We start from the raw sequence: 27,861 nt of genomic DNA on the forward strand, positions 1-27,861 counted from the left end.
CCAATTTTTTCTACATCAGCTTGCTACAGTGTATTTTCATATGTGTCATCAGGTGATTATCTGAGATACCACTGAGATGTTGAATAATTATGACTGCCTGTTATGATTCACCCAAAGACCCGCTTTCACACACTGATGTGTTGTCCAACATTTTTACTGGCTGTCTGAAACACTGAGGCAATTGTGTGTCCTGACAAAGTGATTCAGTTTCATTGTTACGCCGAGGGCAAGGTGGAGCAGCAAGGAGAAGCCTGTGTGGCATTGTCTCAGTGGGTGTTGTTGTGAAAGATTTACAGCTTAATGAGAGTCATGTAAAACAGAGGACAACAAGCCCTGCTGCTATCCATCACCTGGTCTGCTCCCAGCCTTATACCTTAGCTCCGTTCACAGGGCATATACATGACAGAGGGGGACATGACCACATTTTTGGATTCAGATTGACTAACAAGAAAAAAAGAAAAGTTTTCAGTGTATTTCATTGAGTTGATTAGTGGCATTAATGTAAGCTTTTGTTAAAGTCTTCGGGATACTTCCTTCACTGAGGAAACTGAGGTCATACACGTACCTGGACGATATCAAAGAGGCTGATTCCACTATGTTCAGGATCTATTTGTTTTCTTTTGGTTTTTGTTTTTGTTTTTGTACTTTCAAGCCAACAAAAGTAAAGAAGGGAAGCAGGATGGGATACAGAGACGCTGTGTCTTTACACAGGACCAACTACTGCTGAAGACATCAAGGTCATGTCCCGGTGAGGTCCTTTTATAGATAATAGGAAGAGTTTAAGTTGTGTTGTGTAAACAAAATTGACATGATTGTAAAAGAGTTCATTTATAGACATTAGGAGCTTTAAAAAGAAAGTAAAAAGAACCCTTTTTTTTCTTTTTTTGTCTGACTGAAATGTAAAAATCAAAAAAGTACTAAGTTTATCAAATAGATACATTAAAACAAGCACTTATTTCATTCAAGATATTCAGCCTCAGTGCATGTAAAACTCCAGCCACTGCCCTACTTTGGGAAATATTTTTACTGTACAAAATACAATAAAAGACACGTTAATTATTTGAAGGAAACAGCAAAAAAGGAAATGAAACAATATTTGTAAATGGTTTTTAGCATTTTTAGCAGAAAACATGCATGGAAACTATGACCAACCCCAGACCATGAGTGGAACCACTGATGCTGCCTGTAATTATAATTATAGGTCACATACATTATTATTAAAAGATGCAAAGCCTTTGTGAGAAAAATGAGTCTAAAACTGACTTCAAATTCAAAATGACTTTAATGAAATCCTGTCACACGTGCAGAAAGTCAAATTTAAAGGAATATTAAACATCTATTGGTGATGCTTTTAGCCGGTCCTGTAATGGACTCAAATCATCATTTTACTCCTGATTGTTTAACATGTTCATTGTTTGATCACAGTTAGAGAAAATAGAAATGAATAACTTGGTGAATAAAACATGAAATATTCAAACTTCTATATTGTAGACATAAGATACCTCCTACTTGTGCATGTCACTGCATGTTGCATGGGCCACGATGTTCTTTGTCATGCGTGAAGCTTACACAATAAGAAAAGCATGTTGTTGTTGTTTTTTCTTTGAGCTTTTTATAACTGCTCGGATTTTTTTTGTTCTGCTCTCATTGCTTCTGTGTGACCCATTACTGAGATCGATCAGGCCTCATTAGCCTCCTCTCTCCTCCTCTTCTTCTTCTCAGTCCCCGAGCGTGGTCTTCCTCCCTGCTGTGTGTGCCGGGTTTAGCTGGAGGCCGGCCACTCAGTCAGTCCCCTCGACAGTTGGATCGGGACTGGATGTGAGCAGTCCCCCACACCCAGAGATCTGGCGAGAAAGGTGAACATTAACCCGGGACTCATTCGGGGCATCCCGCAATTCCCCATAAATCATTAACCCGTCCAGCATCAAGACAGTGACAGCATCAGCATGACAACATCAATCTGTCAGGATTCCTCTGAACCAGGGATTCTCACAGATTTTCAGATGCAAATAGAGGGAAACTGGGAGAAAACAGGCTTGCACTCCTGGGCTGTAACAACAAGCGTGGCCCCGATATTTAGTTCAGTACTTGTATATATTCATTATATGGTATTTCTTTGTTCTCTTGAGTTCCTGCAGCAGGTGGCTGTAGCTGGATGAGGTTCAAGACAACAAATCATCATTATTATTAAATGTAAATCCGATCCTTCCGCCTGAACAGCTTAGAAGCTTCATTTTATTAACTGAAACCACTTACTCACCTTCATGCCATAGTCCGTGCCACTGAGTACATGTAACACTTAAGGACACTTTCTGAGATACTCAGGGTTTTTTTTTTTACCAGCTTTGTTTACTACATGAAGATTTAACATTCCCAGAATATGAGAGGCTGATAAAATATCACACAGCTGTTACTGTAACTCAAATTAAAAGCAGTATGCAGTGACAATATCCAAGAGTATATTATTGTATTATTACACTAAAAGACCTGTTTCTACACATATTTTTTACTGAACTGAAAACATTGTATGATTTGATTAGTTGTACTTTTGATAGAATTTAAAGACAAAAGCCATCGATGCATATTTAAACAGATCGTCAGCTGCAAAGTTGACTTCTCCTCTCTAAAATTTGACATTTTTTAGTCTTATTTCTCAATTATTATAATCTATGTTAATGTTGGTAATTTATTAATGTTGTAGCATAAATATGGAAAGTTAACATTGTTGTTTTTGTCATTTTGTTGTAATGTTTGTACTCATTGTTGTGTTATTTGTGTTATTATGAATTTGTGGCATCTCTGTAAACCCGGGAGAGGTCAAAGGGCAGAGCTGCTGCAATAATACACATTTATTTATATTCTAAATGCCTTATATGTAAAAGGATGGTAAGAGAACACCAACCATCTATCTTTTCTGACACCTGAGCTCTTGTTTGGATTACATTTTTAATTTCTTCCAGCTGTTTCGGAGTAATTGGACCACATTAAATTTGAAAACTGTAAGTATCGTCTTGAACAGATGATATTTTTTCATTGTAATTTGGGAATAATGGGTTCAATTTAAAACATAACGCAGGTCACTTTTGTTTAACAAAGTATGAAACTCTGTATGGAGTAGAAAGATGTATAATTGCAAAAAAGCCAAAATGTAAGTCAGAATTAAATATGATCTGCTTTATTTAGTGTTATTGTCATTTTTTAAATCATTTTCTTTAACTCACAGTTTGTTTTCAACAAATGTTTTGAAACTTTGGCTTCTTGAACACAGTTAATAAAGATTTTGTATGTGTTCTGACGTTTGGTGGCGATAAAATGAAACAAATCCATGATCAGAAGAAAGCTGATGAATAAATGACTCAGATCAAAAGCCACCTATCTTGTCATTAGTCCGGCCTAGCTGTCACCGTAGGTGGTACTGGTGTCGATGTACGGTGAAGGCTGCCGATTGTTACTGGCTGATCTCCATGACTGTGCTGCAGCACAACAGAGGCCTTCTTGATCACAGCTTTTGATGGAAGACTCCTGTCAGAGCAGTTCCATACATGTGTATGTATTTCTCCGTAGAAAAGTTGGCGTAAACTCTGGTCGCAGTGACCAATTAGCCCTGGTGCAGAGTGGCCTCCTGACCCTTGACCCCTGCTGGGTAGCCTTATCCATTAACCCCTCGGGCCTCAGCTGGAGTTGATGTAGCATCCTTTCTTGTGGCGCTGCTAAACACACGGCTGCATTCACTCTGCGGCTTCCACTTTCTGTCTCTTTGTCCGAGTCCTCTGATCCCAGTGTGTCTACTCGCTTCTTGTGGTGACCTCTCGAGTCCTCTGCCACACTCAGTCTGCGGTCAGCTTCCACCGCAGCGTAACAGCAATTTTAAATTTCTAATGGAGGATCTTTTTCACTGTATCTTAATTTTAGCATTATGTATATGCTGACTTTGTTCCCATTATGTGGTTTTTGTTTTTCAACTGAACGGTTGAGAGGTAGTTCTTTAAAAACGAGGCATGTTAAGCCACCTTACAAAGAGTAAATAAGGAGTAAGAGTCATTACATCTCAAATGACCAGATTTTAAGGACATTTTCTGTTTCAAACATGCTCGCTTCATGCTCAATGGATGAAAATGGAATGAAAATAGAGTTTTCTTGTTTAAAAGTTAAAAAGTATTCTACATGCTTTATTTTGCAGCATTGTGAAATTCAGCTATATATCATTCAGAAATTGTCCCTACTTGTCTTTTCCAATATGAAGTTTTTTATTAGTGTGTGCTCAAATATGGACTTTGCAGGAGTGCAGGATTTCTTTTTCATATTTCCACAAGTCAATATTCAAACATTTTTCATTATATATGTGTCCAATTACCGATCCAGATTTACTTTGATGGGAAGAAAAATTACTGAAAAATTTAGGCTTTCATCTTTAATAGTTAAGATATTCGTGTTCAAACATCGCCTCATCGCCTAAAGGCCCCGAAACTAGGTCGATGGAACATTTTAAAATATATATGTTTACATATATTTTGAAATCTATTTGACATATAAAGCTAAAATTTTACACAAATCATTATATATGACCAAACTTTGGCAAAGCTGAAGGCCAATGTTGATTTGAGATGGAATGACCTGGAAATAAATACACGTTTATTGTGAATCCTCTGGAAGAGTCCCATCGTACAAACACATGGGCATAGACAGATAATAAGTTTTAATTTGACATGAATAGTTAGATTTTTTTTATTTATGCTTATTAAAACCATCAACATAATATATAACTCTTGAGATCAAAAATCTCTTATGCAGTTGTATAAACTGGTAACATGGACACAAATAAAAAAGGTTAAAAAACTAAATATGTTCATCAAATCTACAAGTGATAAAGAATAAAATAGATTGAAGAATTACTTCCCACTCTTTTTTGAATGTAAGTGTGTATGAATGTAAGTAGGCAAGGAACATGGGAGTAAAGTAAGAAAAGCCTTGTAAATGTGAAGATACCTGTGGTTGAGTCTATGAAATGATGAAGGAGACCTTCTGACTTGAGTTTTAAATGTAAAATAGTGAAGGCTTGTAATAGTCAGTGTCCACTATATATAAATCACTGTGAAGGCATATGCACAAGTACAGTGGGAAGCAACTGGAGTTCCAGCTAAGCATGTAGGGAACAATATGGAGGTAATATTGTACCTGTCAATAATTATGGAAGCATTTATTTTTCCAATTTCTGGCTTCATATTCAGTTACCTGTAAATTATAATCGCAATATTGTGCAAATGTTTCTTACGGTGAACTTTATGCATTGTTCCTCACTCTCTCAGTACATAAAATAACAAATATGAGGGAAACAGATTTGTATAATGTTAATACTACTCCTACTACCAGCAGTACAAAGTAGTAGTAGGAGAACTGGTAGTCTTAATACTTTTTAATGACTTTTTAATTATTAATGTAACCTGGAATTTTTTAATTTGGTTCATGCTGAAATGTTTGGAGAATCTTAACGCAGCACTAAAAATAATAGGTATCACATCATCAGTTTCAAATCAATGATGACTGTCAATTTAAAACAGTTTTTCTGGCTATTGTACAGACAAATAGCTGACAAAGTCAGGATGACATAGTCTATAACACTACAGCAAACCACATAGGCTAATGAGCCTAATCAGTGCACCAATAAATAAAATACCACTAATTAGTGAACAAATATAAATTATCTTTGTAGTCATAAGATCAGTTGGTGCATTTCTAACAGTCATTCAAGCGCCTGCAAATGAATTGAGTTTGACTTAAATGTTTAGAGACTTTAGTGTTGTATTTCAGTCTCTAACAGATGCAAATGCACCTCCTGGTATTTCAGTAGCTTTTGGAGAAAAGAATAAAAAAAGACATGGTCAGATCTTTAGAGGCTTCCTGGATCTGTGAATCAAAGGTCTTATTGAAAACCAAATGGAGCGACAACAGTGGATTACAAGGGTTTCCCCAGCAGGGCTCCTCGATACAGGCTGCAGGTCAACACAGGGACTCAAAGCACAGTTCGTGGCATGAATCACAAGATGGTGCGTTTTTGAATTTTAAAGTTTTTAACAAGACAGTTGTGGTGACTTTATCATTTGCTAAAGAGTTAAATTTAAAATTTATAACGATGAAGCAAAAATTTAGATTGATGAAAACTAATTTATAGCAAAAATAACACTGCTTATGAAAAACCAGGAGGAGGTATAAACATTGTACATATCGATGGTTTCATGAAGAAAATGGGACAAGGTTTTGAGGAGGTATAAACATTACTCATATCGATGGAAAGGAAAGTGGTAAAATTCATCCAGGACAGAAACAACTGCTTTATACCGCTAACACAACTTTGGCTTTCAGGAAGCACCTGCACAGACAGCATGCTAGCTAGCCAAGAAACCACAATGATGTTAAAGCTGAGCGTTGTCTTGATTCCAGCACAGCAGCCGGACGCTGATTTTCAACAGGTAACGAAACACTGATGAGCAGTCAGGCTTGCAGCATTGCAGCACAGCCTCCGTTTTCACCTGTGCACAGAGTCACTGTGGCGATCGCTTTGAGTTCTCTCTAGGCTGGTTTTCATCTTTGCTTTGTGTTGATGGTTTTGTATTGATACATAAAAACTAAAAGAAAGAGCCTATGTGTGTCCTCACTAGGATAGGGATTTGTGTTGTTGTGTGGGACTGTAGCCTGTAGCTTTATATTGTTAAATGGTAATTTTGTGACAATACGTTTCAGATCAATATATGAGAAAGTTAAGTAATGAGTAGCCAACAAGCTACTTTCTTTAGTGAGTAATTAAGTAACATACTGCATTACCATTGAGAAAAGTAAGAAGTAAAATGTAATACATTACTTCTTTTGAGTAGCGAACCTAACACTAGCAGACAGTCTGTGTGAGGGCCAAAGCATCAGGCGAGGCAGTAGTTTTGACGCTGAAGGCAGGTGGTAAGTCTTGCAGCAAAAAGAAATGATCATCTCCACAAACCTTTTGAGTAGATCGAAGTATTAAGTGCTCTAAAACTTCCTGGTAGATGGCTGCATTGCCTTAGGACTTTAAAAACCACAGTGGACCATCCACCACCTACACCAGCAGATATGACACACCAAATCAGCACAGATGGCAAAAACCTCAGGCTGGACCTCAAACACCTCTCCACTCTTCCTCCAGACTCCAGGGCCTTGATTTCCATATAAAATGCAAAATTGAATTTCATTTGAAAAGAGGAGTGTGGCTGAGTGTTCACAGCTAACGTGAGAGATACACAGAATTTATACTGTTTGAGCAGTAATTACCTCGAAATGAAATAGTCAAATAATCGGAGATACTGGATTTCAGATTTTCATGAGCTATAAGTCACAATCAGCAAAATTAAAACAAAAAGGCTGGAAATATTTACCTTTGCATGTGATGAATACAGAATATATGAATGTTTTCCTGTTTTTAATAAAATTATGACAGACTACTTTTTGCACTAGTGTAATTCACATCATTTTTATCCATATTAAACTATTTAATGGTCCAATTCCATCCCAGGATAAAGGTGATTGCCCTGAACTTTGCTGTGATCGTTCCCTTTCAGGAGACAAGTGAACTCAAGGCATGCTAGCAAAATGCTCCCTGCAATATAACAGCTATAGAAGCGTCTTGTACAATAAATTAAAGTTCAAGCAATGCACTGACCTATATATCATACTATCCTGACCTAAATAACCACGATTTGATGTCTCTGCAAAAACTGTAATGCCACTATATTTGGAGTGTGCTCAGTGTCAGTAAGATGTAAAGTCTGAAATGATTTGTGCTATCAACAGGGTTCAGCGACCTCGTTGCTGGAAGCGTAACGTGCACTTTAGATCTCTGAACTTCAAAGCGGCTGATTTATGACACTGCAACACGACTACATCTTTGTTGGGGTCATAAACTGACAGTACTTACACTAAAACACTTTTTCATCTGAATGGGCAGAAACCCATTTCAAATTTCATATTACTTTAAACGCCGTAGTTTTTACTCCGCTGCATTTCTTTTACAGCTCAGTTTTAGCACAGTAACGGGCAGGGTGGTTACAGTGTGGGTGGATGGATGATTATAAATGATAGATGTGTCATTGTTGAGCTCTGTGAATCAAAATGACGACAAACACATGGTCAGTTTGAAAAAAAGAACACATTTTACTTGAAATACCAATATTTTCTCACAAAGTATAAATAATGATTTAAGATTGATTTCGATTTTATACAAAAATAATACATTAGGAGGAAAAGAAAATCATGTCCTGTCACACAAGTACGAGTGCCTTCTGATCAGACGGCAGTAAATATGCCTATAACAGTCACAAACCAATGACATAATAATAACAATATTATGACCTAATATTGAACAGGAGACTGGATCTGCCACATGTCTTACATGCCAGCTGTGTTTGCATAAATGCCTTTTTTGTCTCACGGGTTCTTAAAGTGAGAAGAAAACTCACGGTTGGTGCTAAATTTGGTATCACTATCGTCCAGCTAATGAGCCTGCGACCGTGTGTTCAGACAGAGAGCAAAAGCAAGATTTTGGAATTTTGGCACACAAAATAAATGGTATGACTGAGTAAGAGGTGACACAGAGGTATCCACCTATGAGAGAGGGGGAAAGAAGGATGCTGGAGGGAGGGATATCAAACTTGCGTGAACCCCACTTTGGTATCTCTCTGAACACACCTTAATACTGTTAGCGTGGGCGTCTGTACCCACAGCAGCTGCTCCTCTCCCCGACATTTCTCAGCCTTTCTGGAATCCTGCAATGATTAGAGCCGTTCCTGTCACAACATTGTCCGACTTTTATGTTTGTTTTGTTTCTGAATACTTGACATTATTATCATTCTACTCAAGGGGAGGGGGAGATCCTGCGATATATATTTTATGATGAGGAGTTATCAACAATATTTGTACTATTTCGGATTGAAGAAGGACGTGGGAGAGATAAAGGGAGGGCGGGTCCCATTCCTGAAATTCACCTGAATCTATGTGCAAACAACAGTCAGAGGTTTCCTGAAGGGGAAGGGACACATTTAGAGTCAGTGACTCAGTCCTCCCCTCGACGACTGAGGCAAGGCCAAGATTACAAATATGGCCAAGTAGCTTATGAGACACGCAGCTGCAATCAAAGCTCTTATCCTTTGGCATATTTTGTCACTCTTACACCCATGTGCTTTTCTTTTATTTACAGGCAGCTTTAACAACAACAGCTGTTGGTGATTTCACTGATAGTGTACAAGTGTGTGGAGTTTTGTGCAGAATCCAGTTATACAAAGCATTGCATACACCTACAGACGCATTGCATAGTCCTTTCAAGATTGTCAAAGTCTTTTTCAATCACAGTATACACACTGAACAACTGGGAATGACGAACAGGCATTCATCCTTTGCACTACTGCTAGTACAGTAAACCGAGTGTGAAAGAATAACATGGAAGACTCTTTTAGAATGTCAAATGCAAGATCAATAAAGGTTATTGTGATTGTCACGTAGTCTGCTCACGTGCAAGGCTTTCAGCCCAGTCCTACCTCGGCCTGCACACAAGCAGATCAGTGTCTCTGTCCCTTAGTGCCAGCGTGACTTTGTATTTCCACACCTTAGATCACAGTTAAAGTCATCGCAGAGCCTTCAGTCTGGTTTGTGAGCAGTTTTTAGTGCCCGATTTTTGTTCCTTGGTAATGTCACAACAGAGGATGACTGCAAATTGTTAAAAAAAAAAAGAGAGAGAGAGACGGGAGGATGGAAAACTGAACACTGTTTTCAAAAGATTTGGTTAAAATCATACATCCTTGTTGATCATTTGTGTGCCACAGAGGGAAATCCAGGCTCCTCCCTTTCAGGTGCAGGTGAGTTGGGGGGGTTTTTTTGTTTGTTTTTTTTCCACTGTCCCCATTTCTCATTTCCACCGCCGTGCCCGCCGTCGTCACTCCTCTGCGTCTGTTGACTGACTCATCATCCGGCACGCTGTTGCGGGTTATTAGGAGTTGTCATGGTCACCGCGATGAGAGGGTGGAAAAATGCGCTCTGGTTGCCGGGCACCGAGGAAGTCAGGTGGACGCTCTCACCAAGCTTGAAGAGGACACTGTGGAGGAGGAGGAGGAGAGAAATGTCAGACGAAGCAAGGCTGTGTTTCATAAAACAATAAATACAATCTGTCCAGTAATTTACATATACAGACACACAACTGTGATGATGGACTACAGTGAATTCCTGTCATTCTGACCCTTTTCTATATGTTAATGGGGTGAATGGCTGATTATGGATAAGCTTAAAAAAATGAAAGAAGCACGATCGTGGTTGAATTAGACGGCACGGATCTCCCTGATAAAGGGAACATTTCATGTACCTGATGTCTCAAATATATAGAATAAATGTGCATTTATTTTATATTATACCCCAGCATAATGAAGTGACCACAAATACCAAATTATAATGATAGAACAAAACCAGTCAATGACAAAGCTGCCATAGATGATATTTTAGTCATTTGGGGGCAGTGGAAAGACATCTTTAGCACGTTGGCACCCTCAGGTGTAGATTTTCAGTTCTTAACCTTGTTAACATGCAGATATGGTGTTTTTCATGTGCTACAAAATATATGAAGCAAATTGTGAGCCAAAAAAGCATTCAAAGCCATGCAGTCTATCAAAAACATGGATTCAATCAGCCAGGGCTTCATTCCTTACAAACCTAAGGAACAGCAGTGTACTGCTATTTGTCAAAGAGCAGAAACGCTTCATAAAATCAACTCTATCTCCAGCCTCGGCTCCAATCTGACCAGTACCATGAGCTGCTGATCTTCTCTCTCTCCTGTGCGATGGTTTGTCCTTCACTTATTCTCTGCTATGTAGAATACCACCCGAATAAGTAACCAGCTGTCAGAGGGTCAGTATTCATATTTCTTCACAAACTTTCCTTCACATTTCAAAATAAAAGCCTTTTCAAGAAATGAGGGCTTAATTCTTAAAAAAACAAAACAAAAAGAGAGCTGATGGCTGTTAATTTAAAGCAGACGTGTTATTAAAAGAGCATTCTACGGCAATTTCAGCAAGAGGGGAGAGGAGCAGCGGTACTCGTGACCGGTTATCCTGATCAAACAGAGGACAAGGCCAGTTACCTTTAGCAGCTGAGGTAAATAAAGGCTATCAACTATTTAATTCATGTGAATGACTGAGAAAGAGCAACTGTCACGTTATCATCATCATCTGGGCTGGTTTTACTTCACTTTTAATCTTGTGTCTGTTTCAAAAACTACTGGCTGAAGTGCTAAAAATACTGAATTCACTGCAACGTTCAAAGGTTAGCAGCAGCTGCCAGCAAATTTTTAAGGCGGAATGGTTTCTCGCATACGTTGACATCAGTAATCAATTAAGACAACTTTGCCCAGTTAGCTTAGCCTTTACTGGATCTTCAAAATACAGATCAATCAATTGAACAAATTTCTTTTATCAGCTAAGACTGAAAATGCAAGACTTTTACTTGTGCAGTGTCACATTTCTACTTTTACTTCAGTGAATACTTCCTGCAGCCATCCACCTTGATGTGCCACACCTGACCAAATACATTCCTCATCCCTCTTCTCCTAACTCTGAAAAGCCGTTTCCATTGAAACGCTCTCTAGACTGTTTGTGGAATTTATTTTTCACCTGCCTCTCCAGGGGTGGAGGCAGCTGACCCCGGTGTGACCCCCCGGCCAGCAAACAGCGTCACCTGATAAAGCTGACACGCAGCCAAGACCTGAGTCATTAGACGGCGGCTCTCTGAGCAGAGGCGAGTTCGAAGCAGACTCAGGTATAATGAAAGGTTGGTAAACAGCAAGTGTTATAAAGCCTGAGCATGCTGGTGTCACGACAAGAAGGCAAACCCATCCAAATAAAGTCCTGATAAGAAAATACCTCGGAAAGCTTTGGAGCTAACAGGTCACTAAATAAAAAAGAAGTGGTGTAAAATAACCCAGTATATGTGCACTGTGTCTGTAATTTTATGCTATTTTATACTTCCCTTCCTTTATGGTTAACATTTTACCCAAAAATGCATTGATATGTTATCAATATTATGACAAAGTACAGCTACAGCCTCATTTTTACAAAAATAACCTGCTATAATCTGGTAGAGAAAAAAAGCAAAGGATATCAAGACGTGAATTTTCACAAAATTCTTATATAAAATTAAATATTTTGTCCATTTGATGCAGTCTAATAAAACTGCATTTGGCTACATGATTAATGTATTAATTCAGACCATAAATAGATAAATCCCTATCAAACAATAACAATAATCTGAGCATACAGATCCATGATATCATTAATAAAGAATACATATCTTTTTTCTTGGCTAATATGTTGTGTTCAACTCACAAAAACTAAAATATTACAGATGGTTTCACCGACAAAAGGGATCTCCATATAGGTTGTGCATATTAGGTAATAAAAATGTTTGAGCAAGCCCTCTGGAACCATTTTTACATTATGGTTTTAGTGCTTTTAGTTAAATAAAGGACCTACGACTACAGGTGACAACATCTATTTTTAGTCAGTTTTAAGGAGGCAGTAACACATAAGTTAGAGGAGTTTTTGTTATTTGCTGCTCACAGGATACACAGCGTTCTCAGCTATCCTCCCCTGCAGCCATCAGTCTGGCAGTAGCAGCTCACGGTACGATCACTCTGTCTCAGCGTGGGAAATTGAGTGTGTGAAAGCACCGTGGACAACATTTCAGGCTAGAGCGATCACCGAGAGCAGGGAGAAGTAGGAAAGAGGAAGAGATGTAATTAGAAAAAAAAAAAGGAGAAAAAAAAAGCCGCCGCCCCCTCACCCGGCCCATCTCATCTCCAGCCTCACTGTAGCATGGAGGAAAGCCGCAGGACACAGGGGTTGAGAACTTTGATTAACAGGTCTCATTTCCTGATCGCAGAGGTAAGTCTCGTTGGGTAGAGGAAAGTGAAAATAGGGAGCATTAATCAAGAGGCGTTCAGGCTGAGGGAACATGTGATTGATTAGACAGCTGTTTAAGAGGAAATAGGAATTCTGAGGAGTGTCCTATCCATACATCCGTCTCTCCTAATGAAAGCGTTTGAACATCAGCCGTAAACAGAAAGCAAAGGGATCAGCGTGCACAGCCACAACTGTCCTAAGTGATTAGATGTGTGTTTGAGTTTGATAATTTCACTCATGTAAACTGTGTGACTGAACTAATAAAATTGTATTTACCCAGGAGAGACCCCCAAGTTGCACCATCTTGTTTACAGGAGCGTCCTAATGTGACAGGAATCAAACAAGTCAGCACACCGTCATAACACACACACTTCTCCCTGCTGTGATCTAGTTCCTGCTGTTGCAGCGAGCTTTGATGGTGCTGTTTCTCTCAGTCAGAGTAAGGTGAGAAGGATTTTTCTTTTTTTTTGCGCATCAGCAGGGAAACACGACAGTTGCAAAGAATTACAGTGTAAAATGCAAATTGAACGGTGATTCTCATGCAAATGTCCCCGTAATTACTCGAACTGAAATCATCATCGGCGGGTAGGGGAAGCAGTCAGAAGGTGCGTCTAACTGTAGCTGTTTGTGGCACGGGGTTAAAGTCTCACCGTCTTGCTCGAGGATATGGAGCTGAGGGGGCTGTTGGCGTCTGTGACCACCATGGCTGAGGAGAAACGTGACGGGTGGGAATATTGCGGGGGTTCTTGTTTGTGTGGATACACTGAAAAGGGAGACAGAATAGATTATTACACTTCCATAACAGCGACAAGAAAATATTTATTGAGGTTAAGAGCTGATCTACAGCTGCAGAGAGGAAGCTGCATCCCTGGTGTGTAATATTATATTCAGCAACATTTACAAACTATCTTCCTCCACTTTCATTTGTGCTTTAGTTATTAAGAGTCAGGGTGGGAACTCTTTGCTTTAAACCACAAAAACTGACTTTGAGGGGGAAATCAGACCAGATGGAAGCATGGTGGCTGATGTGGTGTTGTTTTAGGCTGGATTACTCTGAGCTCCTCCCCATTAAAGCTTCAAATCACATCAAAGTTTTTTTTATGTCTAAATAAACACATTAAAACTGTCTGGTTAGAAGTTGTGGTTTGTTTTAACACAAGGCCTAAAAGCTAATGTTAGGAACCTCCAAAGACTTGTTAAAAATGAATACTAGTGCCTACTGGACTGACAACAACAATCAAAATGTGTTACTGACTGTGTGAGTGTGTGACGGAGGCCATGAACGGCTGCTGGCTCATGTGGCTCGGACTCTGCTGCATCAGGCTCTGCTGATGAGGGCTGTGGAGCTGTTGGGAAAACTGCACCGGCTGGAGCGCTGCAAGACTTCCCGCCACGCTGTTGATCACCGGCACCGTCTGAGACTGCGATGTGTTTAAACCTGGTGACACCCAAGTAAGATGTCAGTCACCACGTGCCTTTAGAACAAGCGAAAATTTGTATTGATGTATGCTAGACATACTTTGTGCTATGGCCATGACTCCAGACAGAGGCATGATGAGGTTCTGCGTCTGCTGATGGCTGTGATGGGAACTGTGGATGTTTGTGAGTGTGCTGACCGGAGGAAGTCCTCCACCTGAACCTGAAATCTGTAAAGAGATCATGGAAATAAAATTACAGTACAGTTTTATAGCGGTACTATTTGTTTTTAGCTGAGTACTACACTCAGAGTTATCAGAGTACTGGCTATGTAAATTCACATAAATTCATGTTCAAAGTGAAAGAGATGTTGGCAGTTAGACAAACAACAGACATAAATGTTGACTCAGTTCGGATTCTTTTGTACGACACCACAGTTGCGTAATTCCCGTCACACACAAGCACATACTGATAAAGAAAAAAAATTCCAAGGAAAAAAAAATCATAATAAAATGTCGCAGAGAAGGCTGCGTGAGTTGGCGTTGCACATTCTCCGCGCTTGTGGCTTCATACAAATGCTTCACCCAACATTTACAGTAATCTTTATCTGGATCCTCCCCCTCAGTGGGGCTGCGTTTATTTGACTACAGCCTCCTACCCACAGAGGAGAACTTGGCCCGACTCACATCTGCATAAAACAACTGACAGCTCTGACCTGACGCACACTACAATGCCTGCCCTCATTTCACATAATGCAGGGCAGAGGTAAACTGTGCTGCATGGCTAATATTTTCCCAGTTTCCAAACAAAATAAACAGTTCAAACGCATGGATACTGTAATTCATGGTGATTTGAATAATGCTGTATTTTGACATTAGCACATTGCACATTTTTCAAAAGTACTTGTACAGACGCTATGATAGTATGCACAAGTTTCCTGGTCACTGATCAAATATTGGACTAGGGAAAAGGGGAGAAGTAGATGCAGAAAAAAAGTATCGGGCATGATCAAATGTTGGCGTCATTGCTATGGCAGAACAAGCAAGACTCCACCTTTGGCTCCTCTTTGTGAGGCATTTAATCAATAGGAACAGAATGTTCCTTTGTCAGGTTTATTGGCTGAGAGATGAACATGCCTGGTGCACTTTGGTGATGGCTGCCTGCTAGTACAGCCACAGGCTGCCACCGTGGCTCCACCTTCCAAACACAGCAGGACAATGTGCTAATTGTTGGCTCTTGCCAGCACGTCCATGGGAGAGGAGGTTCAGGAACCTACTTTGTACGTTTATGCTAAACGCAGGCAGGTTCTTATCTAATCTGAGGCCAGCAGGGCCCAGGTGTGTTCACTCACCATCTTGGCGTCGGGTGACAGCAGACTGTGGCTGTGGTCCAGTCCTCCCGGAGACACCTGCTGGAGCACTGACTGGCTGGTCGCCATCGCGTTGCTACTGTGGTGACTGATGGCCGAGGAGGAGGTGACCTCACTGGGAACTTGCCCGTATCTCACTGCGAGAGAGAGAGAACCAGAGAGAGAGAGAGAGAACCAGAGAGAGAGCAGGTTAACTTAACTTGTCTTGGCTCACGGCCGCTGTGTGCTGCAACTATTGCAGGTATATAGGGCAGTGAAGAGCATTGGCTCATCTGTGCTGAGCAGTGACGCTGTCACTCCAACCCACCACACTCACCTGCTCTTTGACTCGGATAGGGGAGGACTGAGCAAACAAAGACAGTGACCCGTCCACTGCTGCTATCTGAGCAGCTTAGCCAAGGCCATTCACTGTGTACATGCACTCACATAAGCAGGACTCCCATCAGACTCTGTGACCAGCATACAAACATTACCAATGATGTTCGTGTTACGTCAGGGTTACGAAAAGATATTCAGTTTAAACAAAGGTTGTAGCTAGTGTTTTTTATTTTTCACCGTATAGAGCATTATATTTGGCCCAAGGTATTTTAATAACTGTGATTAAGAGTAATGGCAGCTGTACTTAATGAATTGTCTCAAAAGTATATCATTTAGACTCTAATGTTAACATTACTTTAACCTTTCCTCCACTACTTTAGGCTACTGTTTCACTTAATAGTTATGCATTATGTTTAGGACCTTATTAAAAGGGTTTTTCGATGTTTTAGCTAATATATTAAATATCTTCAGCTTTTATTCCAGTGTATTTAGCTACCAACTGTTAGCCAGACTGTTACTAATCCCATTTTTATTCATATTTGTAGCTAGCAATATATCAGCAATCTATTTCTAACTAACATTTTTATTTGTTTATCTATACTATTATCCAGTAATTTCAATTGTTATCTGTACTTTTTTGTACTTTGTACAAAAATACCTGTTTTTATTCACATTTTTACCTAGATATTTAAACTTCTTCATTGTGTATTTCCAGCCAAGAATCTTATTTGTTTCAGTCTTTGAAGAGGATGTGCCTTCTCAGTAAATGGTGCTAAATCAAAATCCATAATTAGTAACACTAGTATAAAACTGTAATGATGGTTGCAAAGCCAAAACATTAGCATTTTTAATGGCATAGCAAAAATAAATTGCTAAAATAAAGATTTGTCAGCTATTTATCTAAAGTTTTGTGCTATTAGTGCTATTTAGATGCCTTTAGGTACTCAAAACTAGAGTTTGATCTATATTATTATCCAACTATTTTATCTACTTTTAACAATTTTAATAATTTTAACTGCTAGCTGTACTTTAAACAAATAATATTCCAATGTTATTAATATTTGTTACCAGATACTTAAATTGTTATTTTAATTTGTTTATCTGTGCTATTAGCTAACAATTTCAGCTGTTATCTGTACTTTCAACCCAAAGTATCCAAATTTTATTTGTATTTTTGCTAGCTATTTAAACTTTCTGTTATGTGATTCCACCTAAGCGTTTTATTTGTTTCACTCGCTAAATACGAGCAGCACAGATTCAGCACATTTATGCATGGTGCTAAACCTAAATCATATAACTCTAGTGTAATAGGCAGCACTAGCATGAATTTAAGGCCAAATGGCGGAAATATTAGCATGTCAATACTAAATAGACTTTTTCTTTTTTCTTTTTCTTTTCCAGCTTTTTCTTTGAAGTTTTGTGTTTGTGCTATCTATTTAACTTGGGTACTCAATACTGGGGCTTTATTTATCAATACTATTACTTAATTATTTTATTTGTTTACCTACAGCATAATTTTAGCTAGCAATTTAAACTGTTACCTGTACTGTTAATCCTTTATATCCCCCTTTTATATATATTAGCTAAACATTAAAATTTCCTTATCATCAGTTTTACCTAATATTTCTATTTATTCATCTCTGCTGTCAATTAACCAATTAGTAATCATTAGTTAACATTTTTGTTTATCTATTCTATCAGCTAAAACCTTCTTGTTTATTTACCCAAACTATTATCTAATGAACAATCTGCAGATTCAATCAAGATATCCAATTTTTTATTTATATTTTTAGTTAACTATATACAAGCTTTTTATTGAGACGTTTTAGTTAAATATTAATTTGCTTATTTATACCACTAGCTAACATTTTCAATTACTAGCCATTGTGTTGATTTGTTGTTTTTGTTTTTGTTTGTTTTCTTTTGTTTTGTTTTCAAAATTCCATTTCAATAATTTAGCCATTTCTATTGGGTGTCTGTTTCAGTCTCTGATAATCCATTACTTAGTTAAGATTAGTCAGATTAGTTAAGCCAGTCTTCTCAAATCCCCCTATTGCAGATGTATCCTTCTGTTTGCAAGTGGCAGCCAATCACAAGAAAGTTGGAGGCTGGCCTAAAGGAGATGAGACTAAAACAGCTTGTATGAGAGGCTCTAGTCCAAAGCCCAGCATGCAAACTCAGAATGATAAATAATGAAATTTTTTCAACTGGTAATCATACTAAGAAACTGCCATAGAGTAAATAAAAATGGAACTGAAATGAGAGTAATAAGTGTCTTATAAAACTGGGAGCCTAGTTACAGTCCACATTCCAAACTTTCAAGTTTTTATTATATTTCAAACAGTTTAAAGAGATTCACAGTGAATTGATGAGAATAAATTTAATGACATCACTTAATCCCCTGTCTAGACTACTTTCTGTCTCTCACTGGAGGCCCATAGGAATGCTCCACCTCCCAACTGACAATCAAATGTATGTTTGCTGATGCAGGCCTCCCTCTGATATCAACAGAGTAAACATTACACAATTACAAGCAATGCCAAACACATTCTTATCCTGTGGTCTCAACCTCGCACTGTCACACAGTGCCTCCCTCCCTCAGTGACAGTCCAGAGACAGACTCTGTTTGCACTAAGATCAACATCATCTTCCCCAAGTCCCACGTCCCTGACCCAGGTGTGACAGCCGGAACGCCCTGCAGAAGTCGGAAGTATTGATATGCACACATTTCGAGATAAAAAGAGGGAGAGGCTTTGACACAATAGGTGAGCAATGAGAGGGACATCGATTTCTAGGTGTTGCTGTGCAAATCGTATAGTTTAGTTTGCTTCAAATGAGATTTTGCCAAAACCACTAATCATGAAATCTCTGTAGTTTACAGCACCATCTTCATCAATGCATCTACAGCTGTAACCATAACAATCTTGCATGAGATGCCATTTCTGCCCAAATCTGTCTTTGTACAGGTTTAGGAAATCTGATAACCTGTTACTGGGTGAGCTTCCAGATCTTCTAGATGCTGATTTTAAAGTTTTTCATTCCTGCTCCAAGTATGTCTTTTAAAAAACGAACTCTTGTTAAGCTTCTCATTTAAGAGATATGCGAGTAATAGCAATCTTTTCATTTAACTATCGCCAGTAAAGCAAACATATTCCATGCAAGCACATCTGATAATGCTGAGCTATTGCTTTGAATACGGATAGTTAAAATGCAGCTACTTCAAAGCTGCTGTCATATTTCATCCTCTAAAGTACCTGTCCTCCATTTTGTACAGCCAACAGACATCATATTGTGTCCTGCAACATACTATCAACCCCACAACACCCCGCCGTGCCTTGTAAACACTGCCACAGAACAATAAAGCACTCCATTGGACTCATGACCCCCATTGCCACACAATAGAGGAGGACTCATAAAAAGTCAGTTATCTCGGAGCTGGGCCACCTCTTAAAGGATGCTATTCAGGAGAGTTTTGTTTCTTTGGCTTCTGCAGTAATTTAAGCTGCAGGGAAGCTCAGACTTCCACAAACTAAAGTTAGAAACTAGGGTTTCTAGTCTTTTTGATGGCACAGTCAAGAAAAAAAAACTGCAACTTGCTCTTTGAGAGCAGGGGGAGGGCGAGAACTTCAGGATGGGAGTGGTAGCATGGACCTTCAGCAGGTTTAAAAACCTCTAGCTCCCTGTGTGACCCATGTAATATCAAAGCCTGCCTCCCCAACCCCAGGCAGTGCTCATTGTAGTGCCGCTGAATATGACAGACCTCCTGGGTCTCTGCAGGACGTAGCCAGTCTCCTCTTTGTAGCACTCTGGGAGCACTGGAAAGTGCAGAGCTAGGCCATTCCTTCTCTGTGTGTGCGTCCCTGTTTTAAGCTAGCCTGAGGTTACAGAAAGCAGCACAACCCACGGATGCTACTGTATCTGATCTGGAACTTCTGAGTTTGCTAGTTTGGTAACGTGCAGAACGACACAGTTCAGCTTACACAGCGCGATTTAGTTTCATGACGACTTCAGCTGTCAAATTACCATCAATCTAAAACACTCCATCACAAGCAAAAGTTGTCTATTCAGATTCCTGCTTAAGAAAAAGACAAACATTATCTTCACAAACCAGGTTATGTGATTGGTCCAATTTGTTTGTCTGCTTGTTAGCAGAATAACTCAATAAATGACATGAATGTTTTAGCAGCTTGGACTAACGTACACGTGATTCGCTTTTGTCCATCGAAATCTGAATTTATGTAAGATTGCTTTTACATATTCCTATCAAAGTAAAATAGAACAATTTAAAGCCACCATTTTTGAGCGTCTTTAGAATATATTACAATCTAATACAATCCAGATATCGTTCTGGATCCAGGAACTCAGTTTGTGGAGGGAATTTTAAGCCTTGGTGGAGCTATGCAGATACTGACTGCTCCTGCTGGTAAAAATTACTTTTTGCATAACGAGTAAAAGTAACTTTCATGCTGAAAAATCCCAGTTTTGTTGATGAAACTAATAGTAGCTCACTGTTACTTTAGCTTCATTGTGAAAGGGTATACAGAAGACATCAGGATTTTGTAGATTCAGCCTCAGCTTTAAAAAATCATCTTGTAAAACTTGTAAACAGAACTTTATACAAAAATTATGATTTTTCAATGATTTTCTTTCATTTTTATTTTTTCTTTGGCCAAGAAAATGCTGATTGATAACCATACCATGTTAATGATACCTATAAATTTGTTTGAGGAGCTTCTACTTTAAAGGATAACTGCTAAATGAGATGCTTTTGATAAGTTCAGTAAACATCAGTGGATGAATATTATTATTACACGGGACAACACAGACGACTGCTATAAAATACTGTAAGCAACCTGCTTGAAAGATAAGTTTCATTTCCTAAAAAGGTCACCACCAAAACTGCACGTCACACTGTTTGACTGTCTATCCAGTTGTGACCAACTGATCAGCGAACCAAAGCAAAATCAATAAAAACTCCCTGACTAAGAGGAGGTCCTTTGAAATGACCCAGAAGTGACCTCCCTTGTAAGACTGAAGGTGTGGCGGCAGTTTAAGGGGGGGGTTACCAGCTTTCTCTATAGGCGAAGAAGGGGTCATCAGTCCTGTCTGGCCAGAAAAGAGCCAATACCACAGTGGACAGCTCCTGCTGCTCCAAGTCTGCGACCAGCCTCAGCAACTATACTAATGTCCATGAAGGTGAGGAGGGGGGGCTTTAAATTCAGTCCTCCTCCAGGCCCAGCAGAGATAAATGAACCTAGGTTACAGTGACTGCAGTCTTCTAATACACCACAGACAATGGGACCTCCTGCTGGAGCAGAGTATAGAGAGTAGAATCAGAGGAGCCCCTTATCAAAGGCCTGGGAGATGTAGCAGCAAAGGATTTTAATTGTCCATTAAGCATGCATAATACAGGCCGTGCCCTAGCAACGCAATGAGGTGCCCTGCTGGGATATTATTGTCAGGTCAGGGGATGACACTGAAAAACAGCTGATGCTGTCGGCATGATGCCAGCAGGACACCTTGTAAGCAGCCAGCGGAGAGATTTTGGTGAAACAAAGTGCTTTCCGCCATGCACCAAACCTTCTTTCTTTGCGTCCTGATATCCAGGCCGGCTCAGATGTTCTCAACAAGAACAAGGAGACAAAAAACCTTTCAGCAAATAGACAATCCACAAGTGGGACCAGTTTATGGAAAGGTAAAAGAGCAAGACAAAGCAAACCATTAGTTTCCCCTTCAAAGCTGGACTCGTGTTCGAACACAAGAGGATAACAATGGGCTCTGAGTGAATCTCTGAACACACAGATTTATGGAGGGTGAGTGATGGCATGGGGATAATGCTCTGTGAGCCCTATCTGCTTTGTTTTTATGTAGTATACGCTAGGTAAACTCAGTCAATACTAATTAGTTTGAATGCAAACATCAAGGCAAGGTGAAATGGTCAGAGCAACAGTCCACAGCCTTCTCCTTGTTTTGGCAACTCTGCGAGTCCTTAGAAACCTCGATGGAAGGAGGAAATGTGGAAATGAAGGTGTTACGTCGAGGTGATGTCTGTTCCCCCTTCCCTGACCCTGGCCTGACCCTGGTCTGTCACGGGGTTGCTGCCCTTTGTGTCATGCCTCTCCATGCTGACTTTGGAGTGGAGATTGCAGGTACAATGTGGATTGTTCTCAGTGTTTTCAAAGATCAGAATAACAATACCACTCGCTCAGCTCACTCACTCACGCTCATTGATCACTTGTCCTGTCTTTCTCTGCCTCTCTGATCACATCAGCTGTGAGCCTCTGTGCTTTCCTTACAGTAGTTTTACACCAAAGAAAATGAAATCATGCACCTTTTGCGCCACCGTCACCTTTAAAGTCTCCCATAGGCTGATGTTAGCACGTATAATCTGCTGAACCGCTTGCAAAGCAACACCACTTGACATCTTACTTGGAGGTGAAGCGCTGGCCTGGGGATGATGTGGTGAGCCGTGTGACAGCAGAGGGTTGATGCCGTGGCTCGGAGCAGTGATTGCATCCATGGCCAACTTCTGCCTGAAGGCTTCCTCTTTACGTCGGTTGGCGAACCAGTTGTAGACTCGCACTTCTGTGACCAGATTTGAGCCGAGGCCTTGAGCTTTGGAGGGGGAGACACCTCTCTGAAGACACTCAGCTCTGCAGGGAACAACACCAGGTGAGAATGTGGTGGTAGTGCCCCACGGGCAGCATTTTTGTGCCAAAACTGGCCTCGTGTGTGTCTACCTGTTACACTCCTCCACCAAAGCCTCCCGCTCCTCCTTGCTGGGGTTTTTCTGCCGCTCGTAGGCTTGGTACAGGATTTGCTGGGACGCAGGCCCCCATTTGAAGCGGTTGCGCCTCATTTTCTTACAGGAGGGTTCGATGCCCACCTCTTCGCCGGGCTGACCCATGCCCTGACCGGATGGATTGAACTCTGCAAAATAATAACCCTGATCTGGATTTCCTTTGTCAGCCATACTGCTGCCAGGACCATGAGCTGCCTGGTTGAACTCTGCAAAATAAGAAGAGGCATGTTCAATAACGCTGATATCAAAATGTTTTCTTATACAAAGTTTGGCACTTTGAATGTATAAATTAGATGCATTTTCACTTTTGATGCATAATGAAAAATTTCAATCTAATCAGCTAAACATTTCAGGCTGTGGCCAAGCTGTGAGAAACTCAAATATTAACTTACGTCGTAGAATTTCCCGCTGTTTCCTGACATACCAGGTGTAAAGGGCCGCTCGCTTCTGTGTTTTCATGGGCGTGCCTTTGTTGAGGTGCTGGGAAAGGTGAGACTGGTTCAGCCCCGTGATGTCCACCACCTCGCGTTGGGGGATGTTGTGCTGCTGCATGTAACCTTTGATCATGCGGGCAGCACGCCATGGATCCTCTCTGCGTTCAGTTAGAACAACAGGGGCAGAAAACATGGTTCATTCCACCACTCAAGTACGTGCAGCGTTCAGGGGAAAGTTATGAAAAGAAAATCCACCATTTACTCAAACTTTAAGGCTCAAATAAAGAGTTCTGGAAAAGTCATGCTATTAAATCACTAGTTCATGTGAGATTGTATCATTTCAGATACGGAAATGGTTTTAAAAGATGCTTGTTCACATTTAAAGTAAATGCAAAAGTGAAACAACTACTCATGAACTTGTTCCCTCCTTTTAGTTTCCCTGTTTTCAAAGCCTGGAGTTTAAGGGGTTTGTAAAGATAAAGAGTCTCCACACAGACAACCCATTTATCATTCCAGCCCGCTCGGTGAGCTGTAAATATTTCCAAAGGTTAGTTCAGCTCAGAGTAGATTTAAGCAGCATTTGTTACCTAAACTCTTCGATTTAATATAGAAAGAGTAAAAATCGAAATTAAAACCATAAAACACACTTTACATAGGCTGTCTTAACTTTAAATATCTGATCTACTCAAAGTATAAAATAAAAAAATAAAACAAGACATAATTTAGTATACCACAAACAGCAGGGTAGTCTGTACAAATTTAAAAATGCAGAATTTCTTAAGATGATAATTAAACCTTAGATTACAGTCAGATATTAGGCCCTAAAATTAAAAGTTAACCTTAAGGAAAACTCAGTTAAGTGATTTAAAATATATATATATATATAAGTTGTATGGAATTTATATCATATATAAATTCAACTTTAAATTTTAAGTTTAAAAATAGAGAAGTTCTTACGTGGTAAAACTATACCTTTATATTCTGGTTAATTTTTGTTGCAGCGGTGTCAACGCGTATGTTTAAAAAAAACAAAGACGAGTGGAAATTGAGCCTTACCGTGCAATCAGACATTAACAGGCCCAGACACTCGGACATCGGCAATTATTGCAAATCTGCTCACGTCTGTTTGTTTTGGAGAATGTGGAGGCCTACATCTAAGTCTGCGGGTTAAGTGGGAGATGTTAGTTTATAACTTTTGACAATGAATAACCAGATCTCCATTCACTCTAATCACACGCCACTGTGTATCTTTCAGTTGATGATTTATAGAATAAAATTAATAATAACTTAACTACACGTGGGTTCGTTTTGATATTCTTCCGGTGCTGTTAGTGGATGATAGAGCCTCAAATATTAGTTCTACGACGATGAGTGGTTTGAGCGGAGATAATTAGAAAGAAATGGCTTCGTGATGGGATATTATTTTTCCGTGAGAGGGGTTTACAGACAGAGGAAGAAACGGAAAAAAAAAAAAAAAAACATTCACAGTCAAATTAATTTAAATATAATAATAATAATAATAATAATAATAATAATAATAATAATGATAATAACTTAAGTTGTATCGTTGCTTTCTTTTGGTGGAGTCCGTGCGCCCGGCGTTTTTATCGTCAAGAGGTGGAGTAGCTATAGTTAATAATAAATAGAAGTAAGTTCAGCTGATATTTTGCAAAGGTAAAGAAATAATAATCCGTGTGGATAATTAGTAACCAGAAAGTGAAAACCTAATCGTGGCGGGTTATTTTAAAATTGTAAACAAAGCCTGAAAAGTGTTTTAGGGATATTAATGCCTATTATTATTATGATTTTTTTTAACATGTTAAAAACCTGATTTTAAAAAGGCGTAAACTTCTAAATTAAGAGCACATTAGGCGAGCTCAGAAGGATAAAAATAAGCGAGCATATGCGCAAATTTTCACTTTCTTGTCTTCTCGTCTTGCTTTTCTCGTCTGCCATAAAAAAAATACAATTTCAAAAAAATAATATAAACTTATTGAAGAGAGAAATTTGTCAGGAGAACTTACGCCAACATGCGCTCCACCTCCGCCCTCTGCTCCGCGGCCTCCTCCGTGTTGAGCGATTGGAGCTCCTTTAGTATCGGCGGGGTGTCGTAGTCGTCCCCGTCCTCGGAGCCCTCGTCGCCGGACAGCTTGCCCTTGCTGTGGCCGTTGGTGAGAGTGATGAAAACGGGCTTCGTATCTGCGTCCCCTCCGTTCATCTTGCCGCTCTGAGGCGACATGGGCAAGTTCTCCAGTTTTACTCCAAAGTTCGGTGGGCTGGGGTCCAGGTCGTCTAAGGCCTGGATCAGATCATCTTTGGTAACTCCTGAGTCCAGCAGGGCGTTAAGGAGCTCCTGCTGCAAGGATGTCAGTTTCGACACCATTTTAAAGAACATTAAAAACACCACATAGGCCTGCTGTGTGCGCGCTGGAGCCGAGGGTTGAAAGGGAGGATCGCGGGGAAAAGACCAAAAAGAAAGTCAGAATAAAGTTCCTTTCTTTCTCTCTGGCTTTCGGCTGCTGACACCTGCTCCGAGAAGCTGCTTCACTTCCCTGTTGAAGGGGAGGGATGGAGCTACTTTGCCATGATGCTTTCTGAGAGCGGGGGAATATAAAACATGGTAATGAGTGGGCCGGCTGATGGGAGCTTTTATGTAAATCCACAGAATAAGGGCCGCTTTGCGCCGAGGCAGACGTGTTTACACTGCTGCACGGCTGCTTTTATTGGCCCCCCTTATCAGCAAAACTTTCGTGGACTTTGGACCCTGTTGTATATGCCATAAAGACTTTTAAGAAGGGCTGCGCATATTCAGCTGCGCTGGATCAGTAGTTTTATTCCATAAAAGCACTGAGACAGTTAGGGACAGAGTTCAGCTAGTACAGTACAAGTACTTTTTGGGCTATTTAACTTCATTTGTGTGTTGGAATTTTTTTTCTCTGTGTGTCTGGCTTTTTTTTGGTTTGTTTGTTTGTTTTTGTGTTTTTTGTTGTAAATTAGATGTTGTTTATTGTTAAAGCCTCTAATAAGCCATCTGTTTTTACATTTTTGGAAATTATTGCCACATATGAGGTCATGTGGATAGGTGAAATGTGTCTCCAGCTTCAGAGTTGCTACAATAACTTATTTTACATTTATATGAAGTTTAAGATATAATGTAGCGACAATATGCAAATATATTTGCCTCCTTTTAAAAATCATGCACTTGTCTTTTCTACGCACATCAACCTTTCCAAAACTATCCATGTACCTTAAATTGTCTCCGTTTTATTTTACTAATAAATCTTAAATTCACTCAGGAGTTAGACAAACCCTGAGTCAATACCGATAAGCGGAGAATGACGTTTTGGGGATCACAATTGACTTTACCTCTTCACCTTAAAGCAATAAAACAATAGCTAATAAAGTTATATTCACCTGTGCTCGTCCCATGGGGGTCACCATGCAGCTCTGACGCACTCACACAGCCAGGTACAGCGCGAGGACGAGCTCGAGCAAAGCATGCAGAAGTCACACTCTATATTTTTTACGTGAAGGGAACAAATGATTGTAATTTAAGATATAAAGATATAAAGTAGTGAAGGTACGCAAATATAATTTGTTACAAGACTCCCTTTAAAAAGAATGCACTTGTCTTATCTGCGCACATCACCACTTTACAAACTATCCCTAACCCCTAAATTGCCTCAGTTTTATTTTACTCATAAACCTTCAATTCACTCAGGAGTTAAACAAACCTTCAGTCATTATCGATAAGAGCAGAGTGGATTTTGTGGGGGGATCACCTTTTCACCTTTGCTTCCAAATATTCAACAAATAGCTAATAAAGGTGCATTTACCTGCGTGCAGCTCTAACGCGCTCACAGAGGCAGGTGCAGCCCGATGATGATGATGATGATGAGGGAGAGCAAACTACACTGAAATCAAATGTAAACTTTAATAAAAGTGACGTGAAGAAGATACACGTCAAAAATACCGAGATATGACAAGAAGGCGAATAAATTTTCAAAATATAGGATACTTTATTAAGCGGGGAGATGAGTTCGCAACATTTCACAGTTAATGATTTCTGAGTCTCGAATTTTCAGTTCTTCAAAGGAGAATTAATATTTATCCGTAGCTGTTAATTCAGAGCAAATGATCTGTGACTTTAAAAATATCTGCACGGCGCATTACGGCAATTAAGACTTTTCGAAAGGCTATTAAACCCAAACACTTCATTATATCATTTCTTGGATGAGAGATTCTTTGATCACAGGACGACGCTTAAATAAAGACAACAAATGAAAAGTTTAAAGCTGATATGGTGCCATATAGTCCCACATCATTACTGCAGAGACTGAGGGGTCTAATGTGCCCCAGCTGTGAACCCTAACCTGTAAACAATTTAAAAAAATGCAGGTAAATCTTTGAAAAGAGGCACTCTGCAGTTTAGAAATATAATATTAATAAATTATTTATAAATGAAATAGAACTTATTCCTATTTGAGACACCAGAATCAATGATCTGGTGCCAAACGTGTTGAGTAGATTTCTGTTAATTAATTAATGATCTAATTGTTTCAG

General features: G+C 39.6%; 1 protein-coding gene across 2 annotated transcripts; it reads right to left on the reverse strand.

The window, feature by feature from the left end:
* Nucleotides 1-8,151: 8,151 nt before the first annotated feature.
* hnf1ba (HNF1 homeobox Ba) lies at nucleotides 8,152-25,970 on the reverse strand. 2 transcript variants are annotated; one of them, XM_031731687.2, is made up of 10 exons: nucleotides 25,323-25,970; nucleotides 23,257-23,456; nucleotides 22,803-23,070; nucleotides 22,492-22,715; nucleotides 15,727-15,881; nucleotides 14,479-14,605; nucleotides 14,215-14,397; nucleotides 13,610-13,722; nucleotides 13,236-13,280; nucleotides 8,152-10,108 (listed from the first exon to the last, which is right to left on the reverse strand). In XM_031731687.2, the coding sequence occupies exons 1-10, from the start codon at nucleotides 25,691-25,693 to the stop codon at nucleotides 10,088-10,090; spliced, it is 1,707 nt and encodes a 568-aa protein (XP_031587547.1). In that variant the 5' UTR covers nucleotides 25,694-25,970; the 3' UTR covers nucleotides 8,152-10,087. The 2 variants fall into 2 exon arrangements, with proteins under 2 accessions (XP_031587547.1, XP_031587548.1); XM_031731688.2 differs by lacking the exon at nucleotides 13,236-13,280.
* Between the last annotated feature and the right edge of the window lie 1,891 nt (nucleotides 25,971-27,861).

The sequence above is a fragment of the Oreochromis aureus genome, linkage group 14 (assembly GCF_013358895.1).
Source record: "Oreochromis aureus strain Israel breed Guangdong linkage group 14, ZZ_aureus, whole genome shotgun sequence".
NCBI lineage: Eukaryota > Metazoa > Chordata > Actinopteri > Cichliformes > Cichlidae > Oreochromis > Oreochromis aureus.

What these genes read in the sequence shown, in the direction of transcription:
- hnf1ba (XM_031731687.2), bottom strand. Translation starts at nt 25,693, where the DNA reads ATGTTCTTTAAAATGGTGTCGAAACTGACATCCTTGCAGCAGGAGCTC. An exon ending in GAGGTGGAGCGCATGTTGGC is followed by an intron (nt 23,457 to 25,322) that starts GTAAGTTCTCCT and finishes AACTGAACGCAG; the next exon opens with AGAGGATCCATGGCGTGCTG. An exon ending in GGCCAGCGCTTCACCTCCAA is followed by an intron (nt 15,882 to 22,491) that starts GTAAGATGTCAA and finishes TCTCTCTCGCAG; the next exon opens with TGAGATACGGGCAAGTTCCC.